The following is a 13,645-nucleotide window of genomic DNA, read 5'->3' on the forward strand; positions in this document are numbered from 1 at the left end:
ATACACACAGAGAACCAGTTGTTCACATATATGAATCCCACCACTGGATACAAGATACACATTTTGGTGCTTCAGTGATAACTGCTTGTCTATAGCAATTAGGTTTTGATGTCTAGAAGCTCATATACATTTGGGTGTTTTTTTTTCTTTTAATGTACAAGAGAAAGAAAAAGGCTCTAAAACATAAAAAAGAGAACAAAACAGGGAAATACATACGAAACACATATTACATGTATATGTTGCAATGCCCAGATTTTAAAAATATATAATGACTCATTTTCAGTATTCAACTTGACCACACACACAACAGATTATTGATCTATCTTTTCTTTATGTTGATATAAAATCCATTCATAGAGGAGAATAGACATGTATCATCAATCCCTTTAAAGTATAGTATTTTCTTTCAAATTACCAATATTAGGTTGTAAATTAGAATTGTCCTTGGAAATTGCCATGTCTATAAATATGATTGATAAATATATAATATTCAGTAATCTGTAAAAATAATCTATTATTATCTTTCCAAATATAGCAACATTTTAAGAGTACTGCTAACAAAATTGCTCCAAAATTATGTAAGCAGAAGATGTGGAAATTGAATAAATTTGCTATCAGCCATTTTAATGAGTTCAAATTGTACCTGCAGTACTACAGAAACTTTAGAAGAGTGATTGAGCAAAAGCTTACAAAGGTTTTGGTTTTTATTGTTCATGAGCTTCGAAAAGCTTTGTGTGCCATTCTCAAGCAGGGATTGTAACCCAGTATCATTTTCTCATAGGAATAAGGATCAAGTATAAGCTTCTCTTCCAACACAACCCAAATACATATTGCGTTATTTAATGTAAAAATAGCAACTGATTTTTTTTATTAAAGTCCCTGCCAAAATACCACTTTAAAATTATGGCTGTAAAGATTTGAAAATAGTTACTTAAATTCAAACATTTCATTTCATTTATCATTCATTGATCAATCTTAAAATCTGTACAATTAAAGCCCTCTTTTTTTAATAAAGCAATTTTGAGGGGGGGGGAAACCTGTCAAAGGGACTGTCTTACTATCTTAAGATACTAATTTTAATTTATTCTTTCCATTGATTCAGAGACATTTTCACTATAATGTTTGGTGTTTTCCCAACAACTGTCTTGACATGACTTTTAGGTTGGGGATTGTACTTTTGCTATCACCCAGACTTGATTAGATAACAACATAAAAGGAAGAGAGCTTAGACATCAGCCTACTCTTCCTTCTCCCAAGTTGCAGCTTCCCATCATATTTCCTCTTGCCTCTTACCCGTGTAGTGTTTGCTCCCAGGTGTAAATTCTCCATAGTTCCATCATCTCAAGCACCTCTGACACCAATATGGTGACCCCTTTAGCAATACTTCTGCCTCAGGACAGTATTTCTTTTAGCCCAGGGAATGTCTAAAGGTCCCAGTTGGTCAGTTCTTTTCCTATCTCACCCTGCAAGGACAATTGGCAAACCGGATACTATCTTCAGCAGCTTCTCTCTCATATTATGATGCTTTAAAAAAATTAATGACATTCAAGTTTCTTAGATCAGTGAGATCAGGATTGCAGGAGTAGATTGCGTACATCATTTTAATGGCCAAATATTTACAGCTTCCTCTTTTTTACATTATTAAATTTATAACAGTCAATTTCTTGTCAACTTCTTGACAGGTGGTAGATAAAGATTCAGAAGAAGCCAAGATTATAAAACAATATGTTAAGAACACTCATGCAAGTACCCACAATGCATATGATTTGAAAGTTATGGAGGTGAGTTCATGGTTGGAGATAAGGTGTTTTAATTGTGGAATTGGTCTATATTTAACTTGACTTTCCTGTATGTGTCGCCGAAGTATCTAAATACTGTAATATTGCTAAATGATATTTTTGTGGAACTATAATCAAGGCTCTTGATTATCTCACTTCTGTTAACTTAATCTGTTCTCATTTAGTCTTGTAAGTTGGAGTTAATACAAAATGTTTATGGAGCAGACATTGTAAGCTCCTCCTCAAATGTGAGGCTTGTGGGCATGGAAAGGAAGTCATAAAATGAATGTTTTTCCATGCTATAGATCAGGTCCCCAAACCCTGTACATTACTTTTTCAATAGAAGTTTTCTTAAATGAGGTATCTGGATTTAAGTTTGACACATGGTGTATGTTACTATGAGACTTGTCAAGGATTAGCTTTACAAAATAAAGATACAAAAAAGAATATACAGTACCTAAGAATTCAGGGTGGTTTTCCACATATTGAATTATTTTTCAGTGTACTCTGCTCTATCAGTCATCGTATCTTTTTCTTCCTCTGTCCCAGATTTTCAAGATTGAACGTGAAGGAGAACATCAACGTTATGAGCCATTCCGAGACCTACATAATCGCCAATTGCTCTGGCATGGTTCTCGCACTACCAATTTTGCTGGTATCTTGTCACAGGGTCTCCGAATAGCTCCACCTGAAGCCCCGGTGGTTCGTATTATAATAATTTTCTAATGTAGAGTTAGTGACCCTCAGATGCTGAACTCCCAGCAGGCTTCAGTCAACAATGGTATGAAGGATGCTTGGAGTTAAAATTCAGCAATCTGAGACACGTCATTCTTAGAGGATCTAATAATACATTCTGTGCCAATAATCTTGCAGTTTTGGGGATGGAATTGAATGCTGTTTTAGTGGAGTTTCCGTTTCAGTTAGCTTGACTTTCTTCTGTGTTCTCTCTGGAGAGGACATAGAGGGAAATTACAGTCACAATTCTAGATGATGTTCTATACATCTAAATTAATCGCTGCATTTTTGTAGAATTGCAGACAGAGTAAAAGTCATCTCTCCACCTCTTAGCAATTAGACAATAATCTCGTAACAAATTATTTTATGCTGTCTAACCATGCACGGCAGAAATACAGTTTATTTAACCTAGTATATCGAGATGCAGGCCCAGAGCTGAAGGTGAAAATAAATAAATAAAATACAGATTTGCTGTCTGTTCTAATCTGAGAGGGGAAAAATACCTTGTCCTCCAGTGTGAAAATTTATCAAACTACCATTCCTTCCCAAGAAAAAGAAAACACATCTGAAGATCAGGAAAAAAATGTTTCTTTTTGTTGTTTTATATCACAGCCATATATTTAGAGACGAAATTTTCTCTAGACAGGGAGTTGCAATCCCTTTCTTTCACATAAGGACTTCTCTGGTCAAATGACTTTTGGGAAGCTCAGCATAACTTCATTTTTCTTTTAGACTGGCTATATGTTTGGCAAAGGTATCTACTTCGCAGATATGGTGTCCAAAAGTGCGAACTATTGTCACACCTCTCAAATTGATCCTATTGGCCTAATCATGCTGGGAGAAGTTGCTCTTGGAAACATGTGAGTGATATCTTCTTACAGTGATAGCATGTAGAGCAGACATGTCAAACACAGGGCCCGGGGGCCAGATCCGGCCCGTGAAGTGGTTTCATGCGGCTCGCAAAGCCATCCTGGAAACAGTGAGGGAACGGCCCCCACTGCCTTGGCCCTGGCCCAGAGATCCACCTCCTGCCAGAGACCCTCAGATATGTCCCATTCCTGCCCAGGCCCCCATAGGCACCCTTGATGCAAACGATGTAGAGCTGGCCAGGCCCACCCAGTAGGCCATACGCACTTTAGCCATGCCCACCCAGTAGGCCACACCCACCCAGGCCACACCCACCCGGCCCCCCGAGGGCAACCGCAATGTTGATGCGGCCCTCAATGAAATTGAGTTTGACATCCCTGATGTAGAGTATCAATTTAGATTTGAAAAGGTGTTTACTCTAAACAAAAATGTTCTTTCTGTGTCTCACAGCAAATGAGAAGCTATAGGAATTTGTACTGAAATATCTTACTCTGTTTTACTGGGGGGGGAATATAAAGGAGGAGGCATTTTTTAAAAATTTGTGAAATATTGTTTCTTAAATGGTCATCCTCTCTGCTTGATAGGCTTGAATTGAAAAATGCTTCCCATATAACCAAGCTACCAAAAGGCAAACACAGTGTGAAAGGTAAGTGCCTGCTGGAAATGGTGTTGCTAACTTCAAGAACTTGGCCCAGATTTTTTTTTATCAGGACACTGGAAAAATGCTTTACTGTTCAGTAATCTCTATAATCAGATTAATGTAATGTTAAGATGTCACCATCACCCTTCAAAAGGCATTCAGATGATAATTTTAGTTGAACCAAACTGATGAAATGACAGAAATTGAAAAATAGTATTAATCTATCACAGCTTGTGTAGCATGGATGCTATATATTTTAGGCAGAAAAATAAAATGAGTTGATCCAAGGTAAGGCTAGATTCCAATAAATAATAGAACTTCATTAAGATTGCTATACTAAACTTGCTAAGAAGCAAGTCCTCTAGTTTGCAAAACTACTTTAAAAAAAAAGATAGAATTGCACTGTCCATTTAAAAATATTTCTTTTTCCTAATCTGTCCTAAATAACTCGTGCTAAGTGAAGATAATCTTAAAACCGATCTATACCCATCAGCTTGCATTATAAGTGAATAGTTCCTCTCCAAATGTACAAGGCATCTTTGCCCAACCTGATGTCCTTCTGCAATGTCAGATTGAAGAAGATGGGAGCTTACAGGCCCAACTCATTTGCAAGTCATCAAGCTGGAAAAAGGGACAGATGGAAATCTTGGCCATTTATACACAATTTATTTATTTATTTATTTAATTAGTTTTCTATACCACCCTATTCCTGAAGGACTCAGGGCGGTTTACAGGGCAATATTTAAAAGCCAATATAAATTAAGATAAAAATAGAATTAAAAGAATTAAATTAATAATAGCCCAACAATAAAACAATGTTAAAACTTAAAACTAAAAAACCCCTCAGTCCAGGCCAGATAGATCGAAAAGCCAGGTTTTCAGGTCCCGGCGAAACAAGCGCAGGTCGGGGGCAGTCCGGAGTTCCACAGGTAAATCATTCCAAAGGGCAGGCACTTACCTAGGAAGTGCAAATAGAATTTTACAAAGGCTTGGATATATTGGCTGAATTGATTAGATTTCAAAATTGTGAGCAAAACTACAGAGCCTTTTCCAAGGCATTTAAATATACTATAAAGTGGTTGACCAGATATATCTTTGCAGTTCATAAGCAGGAGGTGAGATTGATAGCACTTCTGCTTCCTAACAGTTTATTTTTAAAACACTAGTTTTGATGCTACAGATAGTATGATACCATCAAGATAGTATGAGACCTGTAAACCTTAATCTTCTATGTACAATATTTGCCTAAGCCTTCTTTAAAACCATCTGCATTTGTCACCATCGGTATTTTATGGGAACAAATTCCATAGTTTAGCTATGTGATATTTTATCAATCCTTAAACTCCCCGTTTTTAACTTCACTTGTTAGCCCCTAAATTCTAATGTTGGGTATAGGAAGGGAAAAGTCTGTTCATATTTCTATATTATGAATAATTGCATATAAATGTATGATATCTCTATTTGTCACCTTTTAGGGGAACTATTCTATCCCCATAATTATTTTGCATGCTATATATTAACTGATCTCGTAATTCAGATCTGATGAGTTCCACTGTTTTTCAATATACATGTGAATGCATTAGATTTAATTACATATGTTTGTTTCCTATTTAGGTTTGGGCAAAACAGCCCCAGATCCCTCAGCCACTGTTTCTCTTGAAGGTGCAGATGTTCCTTTAGGAAAAGGAATTGCTTCTGGAATTAGCAATACTAGTCTTATGTATAATGAGTATCCTTTGATCAATATTAGAATAGAATATAAATAGCCATTGGGGTGACTGAAAGTGGTTGCTTCCAGGCAGGTGAATACTGTCAGCCTTAATGAATTTGGACTCTGGGCATTAGTATGTAACTTACTTCTGCAGTTCTAGAATAAATATCCTTGACAATTAGAAGAAACTGAAAAAAATGTAGGCTCTGCTGAAGTTTTAAAACCTGTACTTTTTATTTATTTATCCATGTATGCGCATGCTCCTTATTGCTAAAATTCTAAATATCTTAAGATATAAGTATCTTATATCTAAAAGCAATGAAAACTTATCAAAACATGATAAAACAGAACGATGCCGTAGGTCATGCAGTCAAAGGAAATTAATACTGTTCTCTCTTATTAGTTGCCTTCAGTTAAGTGGCATATGAGCTCACTAAGCAAGTTCTGGATTTGAGTGTACTCCACGCTTCTCAAGTGGTAACTGGAGGACAGGAGAGAGCCTTTTTTCCAGTTGGTACGATTCTGGTTCTGGAGGACAGAGGAATTTTTGCTGTTCTTGTACCTTGATACTCTCAAGTTGACCACTGCATCATGCCACATAGAATTACGTTTAGTGGTAATTCAGAGGCCATACTTTGGTTTAAAATACAGTATCAGTTAGGAACTTTAGCAAGTGCTTTATTAAGACTATCATGCCGCTAATTTGTCAGTATGCTGCCTTTCAGAAACATAGGGCTAAAATCCTAGAATTCCCATCCATCTGAAGACATTTTAGAAATTGAGAGGGCTTGGAGGGATGGCCTTTATGTCTTCCTATTTTATTTGGCAATACAGAAGAACACAGCAAAAATGACTTGTTTTTTTCCTTCATTCGTTCATTTCTTCAGATACATTGTCTATGATATTGCTCAGGTAAAACTGAAGTATCTGCTGAAATTAAAGTTCAACTATAAGTATACAACTCTTTGGTGAAGATCAGCTTCTTGGAATTAATAATACAAATGTTTTTGAACCCCTCCTTTATTTTATCTTTTTGATAAATATGCAAGATTAGATGAAAAATGTTATGAGCAATATTTGTGCTTCCTCCCCACCTTTTCTTCTCCTTCTGCCACTGGGCTTATTCTAGTTTGGACATACTGTACATCTTTAACTAACAACAACCCCCACTCCCCCAAAAGGGAGGGGAAGTCAATAACCCTTGAATTAAACTTTTAGTAAAAGAGACAAGGAAGACAAATTTAGAATCATTTACACACTGCTTTTCTTCTTTTTCAAATCTTCCTTAATTTGTATTCTGAATAAATGTTAATGTGTTTATTTTGAAGTAAAAATAAAAGCTACTTTCATACTAATGTTTTCTTGTATGCAAAATACAGTACTTCTGTATAAGGGTAAGAAGTCAAGTGTAATGTTTATGGAACCAATCCTAACCTATTGCTTAGTAAACAACTGTGTTAGATGATTGTGTATAGAAGGAGCAGCAATCTTTTTGGAGTTGGCAACTTTGCTTTTATGCTGCATGCTGGGAAAAGTGAGTGTGCTCAGGCATGTGTGGAATCTAGCATGTTTCAAAAAAAGTGCTACAGACCTAGCACAAGCATAGCACCTCTCTACCATTCATTAAAATAATTGTCTTATTGCAGGCTTTTGTGTGACCCTGAAAAAAAGATGATAGTATCACCAAAACTACATTAACTTTAATGTTTTGACTCTGCCATAATGCTTTCACGCTTGTGCAGAAGCCTAAATTAGAAGAGCTGTTTTATGAATGATAGCTGTGGTTGTTTGCATGAGGTTTGAAGTATTTTTCAAATTATTTTTGAAAGATGCAAAGCCCTAATATGCATATCCCCCTCATGTACTCATAGATGCCATTCATTCTTACATATGTACACCTCCTTCCTTTCCCGTTATCTTTAGCAGACTTGTTGATGAGGAGGAAGAAATAATTTTCATTTCTACACCCACAACTTAGCAATCTGTTTCTCTATTGCTATATTTCTTCATTAAAAAACAAGTACTTTGCATGCTGCATCATGTGAGGAGTAAGGCACCTACTGTACTGCTTTGCACACTACTACCATTCTCTGACATTGGGTTGCATGTTTCTTACAGATCATGCCCAGCTGCAATATCAAACTCCAGAATAATTATGTTGCCCTTTTATTTATTTAACAAATAATTATAGCTGCCCAGCTCTCACAGATTGCGTAATGTACATTAAAAATTCACAATTTAACCATGGTGGCAACAGAATCAATCAAGACACATGATTCATTCCAAATGGGGTCCCCAAGCCCACAGGCACAACCATATCTTCAAGATCTTGCAGAAAAACAGTGTGTGGGCCAATCTTATCTCTGGGGTAATGATGTGCCAAAGCGAGAGAACTACCATAGAGAAAACCCTTTTCCTAAGTACCACCAAATGTACTTGCTCGATAGTTGGACCTGCAAAATACTCTGCCTTCCTGCTCTGGTGGGCTGGGTAGATATTGGGAGAGGCGGTCTGTCAAATAACCTGGCCCCAAGTTGTAGGCTTGTAAAACAATTGTAGGCATGTGTTACAGCCATAGATACAGATGTTTTGGTTCCTTCCAGTCTTTGTGCACAATTTTACCTTGCATTAAGTTTTATAATAACACACAGAGTTGGACCTGTTTTTACTATGGCTTTGCATCCCAAACATGATATTTAGTCACCAACTGTCAAAAGGAAGTACACTTAATGGCTAGTCAGAGTGAATGGCAAATCAATGATAACACTGAAGAAGCTGATACTTCTTTGCCAAACCCATGTAGCCACATAATGCCCACACATCATTTTAATTCACTACAAGAAAGTAATTCCTCATGTTCGACCTTGCTTTTTTCCATTTTATGGCTCAACTGCAGCTTTGTCTTGTAACAATCAGAATAGAAATGAAATGAACTTTGCTGCAAAGGTAAACTGCACACTAAATAAAATAATAAATGGTGAACTAGTTGTACACATGTGAAAGTTTTAACTAACTTGAATTTTCAGACCTCTATGCTTTGAAATAAAAATAAAAGATCAATATCTCTGTGCAATAGAAAGGCAGTTATGTACTGTAATAGATTATTTAGGACCAGTTATGTCCTAAAATTTCTGCTCTAAGAACCACCTTTTTATCTATGATCTGTATAAAACATGTAAGTATTTTTCTTATACATGATTTATTCTGGTAACGTGTACTTAATTTTGTCACTTCACATGATTAACAGACAAAACAGGACCTAATAGGAAGAGAAGTATATAGAGATTAATGCTCAGCTATCTATAAATGTTATAAGGCAAGGATTCCAGGATCTTACTTAGATTGCCCAGGCATTATTATACACAGGGCTTTTTTTCTCATAGAACGCTCAGAACGGCGTTCCGGAACCTTTTTTTGGATGGAACCTTGTAGGGTAGGCAAGGCGGGTTGTATGACACGTGTGAGTTCCGGCACCTTTTTCTTTCACAAAAAAAGCACTAATTATACATATAGTTTAAAAGGGTAATTGGGATGTAAATTGCAAATTACTTTTGAGCAGGGGGTCCTCTGGAAGATCATAGTGCGATCCTGACATGGATGATTACATTTTATTGATCTTGAACAGAAGAGTTCACTGTGTGTAGCTACATTTCCAATTGTTTGTTGGGATATATAGCTAAGCAGTTACACCTCAGCAGCTGGCATAGCTAGGAGGTTTCACCCTGATTAGATGTTGACAGACAAGGGAATCTTTGAAAAGTCCCAGAAGATGGCAAACTTTCTGGTAATGCTGACAGAAAAGACCATATGGGTTGTTAATTATTAAATTTATATCTTGGCTTTCCTCTAAACATTCAAGGAAGCACATTCTTTCCATTTTTTCTTCCTATTTGAGGATTTATTTTTTTAAAATACAGATTTTTTTTCAACTGTCCTTGTAGAAATATGTGGGAGATAAATCTTTTTATAGCTTCATAGGACAAAAAGAGTTGTCTGTGGTCAGAAGTTAACCCGTGGCAACAAAAAATCTGCACCTCTTTGGAAAGATAATTGGCTTCATGCTGCATTTGCCAAATGGTAATTTCTTGCAAGTCCATGCAAAATCCATATTAATCTAGCTTCAATAATGAGAATGAGAATGTAGGCATTGCTATCAGTAGCTCTGAATTATAATCAGTATTCATGACACCCAAATAAACCTCAGAAAGATTGCTTAATGTCTGTATACATCCTATCCTTTAAAACAGGCATGTCAAACTTGTGACGTTGCACGACTTTTTTCCCATTGCCAGCAATGGGGTGGGCGCGGTTTCAGTATGATGGGCCGGCAGTTTGCCTGCTTTTAAATCAATTTATGCTCTTTAAATACAAGAAAGATAATTTAGGACATTTTCATTTATAGAGGACAACATGGATGGCCATAGCACTTAAGACTTATATACCGCTTCACAGTGTTTTACAGCCCTCTCTAAGCAGTTTACAGAGCCAGCATATTGCCCCCAACAATCTGGGTCCTCATTTTACCAATCTCAGAAGGATGGAAGGCTGAGTCAACTTTGAGCCAGTGAGAATCAAACTGCCAGAAGTCAGCAGAAGTAGCCTGCAGTACTGCATTCTAACCATCGCGCCACAAGCCAAGCTTGAGGTGACAGGTTTGTCAACAATAACTCCTAGTTTGGGAATAGCTGCAATTGGCACATAAAGTGAAGCTGTGCAGGTCCTTTTGACCACATCTTTACCTGTTCCTCCTAAAAGAGCTATGAATCCAGGAAAAAATCCAGATTGCAGAACTGATTTACATGCAGGAGTGCAACTCCATCCAAGGGATGATTTTCCCCAGTAGCTTCATGTAGATCAGGGGTGTCAAACTGCCAGCCCGCCACATCATGGGTAAATAGTTCCGATATGTCGTGCGACATCACGTGACATTGCGAGTTTGACACATCTGATGTAGATGTTGAACAGCAGAGGAGAGACCCCAAGACATCCTACACTACACAGCCTGAGAGCAGTGGCGTAGCGTGGGGGGTGCAGGGGGGGCCGGCCGTACCGGGCGCAACATCTAGGGGGGCGCGCTCGGCGACGAATTCCTAATTTGCATTTAGAGGTGCAGATTGGCACACGCAACTTTCCTTTTCAATCTGGATCCTAGTTTTTGGTCTTGGGGCTTTGCATGAAGGGTGACGGTCCTTTGCTGTTTCCGCTTGGAGCACTTTAGCATTGCTCGGCGGCGCCCCAGTCGCCCCCTCCCCGCAGCGCTTCAGCGGAGGAGTTAAGCGCAGAGTTTTTGCACCTAGAGAGGAGAAGGGGGCTGGGAATCCAGCTTCCTGCCCCTCCATCTCCCCTTCCTGGTCTCTCGACGCCTCTTACGCCAGGGCTGCAGAGGTTCCCCTGGTGGGGGAGGGGCGCCAGGTGGGCAAGGAGGCTCCGAGAGGGGGAGGGCAATCAGGAGGGGGGAATCCCCGGGGGGGGAAAGGGGAGGAGGGATTCCTGTGGCGGGGGAGGGGCGCCAGGTGGGCAAGGATGCCGCGAGAGGGGGAGGGAATAGGAGGGGCGGGAAGGGGAGGAGGGATTCCTGGGAGAGCCAGGTGGGTTTCCCCCAGTTGCGCCCCCTCCCCTTCCGAGTCTCCGCCTTTCCTCGCGAGTTTTTCTGCTCCGTGGGAAGCGCTGCGCCTTCGCTTCTCCTCCTCCTGGGTTGCGGCTTCCACGAACGGCTCTCCGATCCCCTTCAGATCCTTCCCCCAAGACCCCCTCCTGCCCCGCAGCCCCACCTCTTGGCGCAGCCCGGCTCCCCGCCTGGGAGATCCTGGTGTTTCCCGGAAGGTTGGGCACCCCCGTTCCCATGTTCGGAGGAAATAAAATAATTTTAGGTCAAGTGACAGGTCTGGGAGCTCTAATTGCCTCCACTTCTCTGAGATCGTTCTCAAAACAACTCAAATGCAACTGATTGATGTTGAAAGGACAGTGGGAGATCCAGGGAAGAAAGGAGGAATTTGTTTTATGACTTTTACAAGCAAAATGTTAGAACTGGATTTCCCACTTCTGTACCCACATGGCTTTTCAGTACCGTATTCTCTTGGAGGAAAAAATAAACCCAGGAGTTTCTCTTGTTGACTATCAGAGTGGGGCAGTTGACAGATACAGAAATGAGCAGGCAGTGTAACTTACTGTAAATAAGAAGCTGTTTGAGGCTTTATAGAAGTAAAATAGAATATAGATTATTAACAAAGTGCTTTGACATTTTAACTTTGCTGTTGGTTCACCTGTTAACTACTTTGCCTCTCTATCTACCAAGTAGATTAAGGTCAAATTGGTTGTAAATAGAAGTAGAACTTCATAAATTTTGGGCCTACTTCGTAAGGGAAGGAAAGTAATATTGCTCCAATATATTTATGAATGTTCAAGTGGAGGGGAATAATATATGTAAATCTGGTTTTGTCTTATTGATGCACATATTTTCCTTCTATTTGAATGTTCTGTATATCCTCCGCTGCGCCGCCCGCCTCCTGGCACGGCCTCGGGTCCCGGCGCTTCTGCCGCACGTGAGGGAGGGGATGCCGGACCTTCCCCCTTTTCCCGGGGGAGGCGTGGGTGGGGGGTGCGGCGGACGCCCAGGATGCGGGGCTCCCTGCGGCAGACTTGAGTGCTAAAATCCAAGGGTTAGGGGGCGCAAATTACTTGCCTTGCCCCGGGTGCTGACAACCCACGCTACGCCACTGCCTGAGAGCTTGACCTCTTCACCGACTGGAACTGCCCATTCAGGAGAAAAGCGCACACTTCCAATATTTGCAGGTATCCCAAGTTATTATGGTCACTCTCACTACTATATCTCAACCCAAGGTCAACAAAAATCAATGCAGTCTTAAGTCCTATAACCAGGCCTAAAGCTAGACAAAAAAGAATTGAGATAATATGCTTTTCATGATGTCTTCTTCACTTGCTCTCCTGTCATTTCTTCAGCAACCTTCCATAAGGGGAAGTTGGAAAAAAAATGTAATTAAGACAACTAGGATGAATGATTGAGGAGGGGGCACACAACATGTCCTTTCAAAGTAGGTGGCATTATCTCCTCTCACAAAGTCATATTAACCGCCATCTGCATCCAGCCTCCTCTCATGCTGGCAGCTTTTGCTAGCCAAATGGAGTAGGAATCTAATCAACATGTTGGGGAGTTTACATATCCTAGAACCCCATCTACTTCCTTGGGATCAACAAGTTCACACATATTCCAGATCCTTCCCAGATGATATTCTATCTTATCAATACAATTTGTCCAGTAGCCAGTGCCAGGTTACACCATATAACCCAAAGGGGTATGTGAAATATACAGGGCTTTTTTTCTCATAGAACGCTCAGAATGGAATTCCGGCACCTTTTTTGGATGGAACCTTGTAGGGTAGGCAAGGCAGGTTGTATGACAGGTGTGAGTTCCGGCACCTTTTTCTTTTACAAAAAAAGCACTGGAAATATATGAATTTATGTGACACAATGTCCTACATATGTTCTTGCACATAGCTGTAATTGAAACAGTAAGATCAGTGATTTTTATATTTCAATCTGTAGTGATTTTTAATCTGATTATGGCCAGATCTCATCTAAAAATCATGATATAATATATAATATATAGTGTATAGTGTTTAAATATGTGTTGTTACACTTGAGAGCAAGCAACTAAATTTCATTTTTAATGTGTGCCATTGTGCCTACAGTAAAAAAATGACAATAAAGATTATCTAATCTAATAAAAGCATTTTTATCACTTATAAAAATCATACAAAATCCAAATGCCCCAATTTTATTGCTAATTAGACCTGTGCCATATCTAGCAATGTTGAGTGACACCAAGACATTGCAATTGTCATAAATATGAATCAATTGCCAAGTGTCTGATTTTTGATCATGTTGCCTTGGTGA

General features: G+C 39.2%; 1 protein-coding gene across 1 annotated transcript in view; it reads left to right on the forward strand.

Moving 5' to 3' along the window:
- The window catches only part of PARP1 (poly(ADP-ribose) polymerase 1), a 39,102-nt gene extending 31,994 nt beyond the window's left edge, over positions 1 to 7,108 (forward strand). Inside the window, exons 18-23 of the mRNA XM_083349221.1 lie at positions 1,683 to 1,781; positions 2,328 to 2,480; positions 3,246 to 3,373; positions 3,965 to 4,026; positions 5,635 to 5,749; positions 6,619 to 7,108. Coding sequence (XP_083205347.1) covers positions 1,683 to 1,781; positions 2,328 to 2,480; positions 3,246 to 3,373; positions 3,965 to 4,026; positions 5,635 to 5,749; positions 6,619 to 6,703 — 642 coding nt within the window. The 3' untranslated portion in view covers positions 6,704 to 7,108. The remainder of the gene's footprint in view (positions 1 to 1,682; positions 1,782 to 2,327; positions 2,481 to 3,245; positions 3,374 to 3,964; positions 4,027 to 5,634; positions 5,750 to 6,618) is intronic.
- Positions 7,109 to 13,645: the final 6,537 nt, after the last annotated feature.

Source organism: Vipera ursinii, assembly GCF_947247035.1.
Source record: "Vipera ursinii genome assembly, chromosome: 1".
NCBI lineage: Eukaryota > Metazoa > Chordata > Lepidosauria > Squamata > Viperidae > Vipera > Vipera ursinii.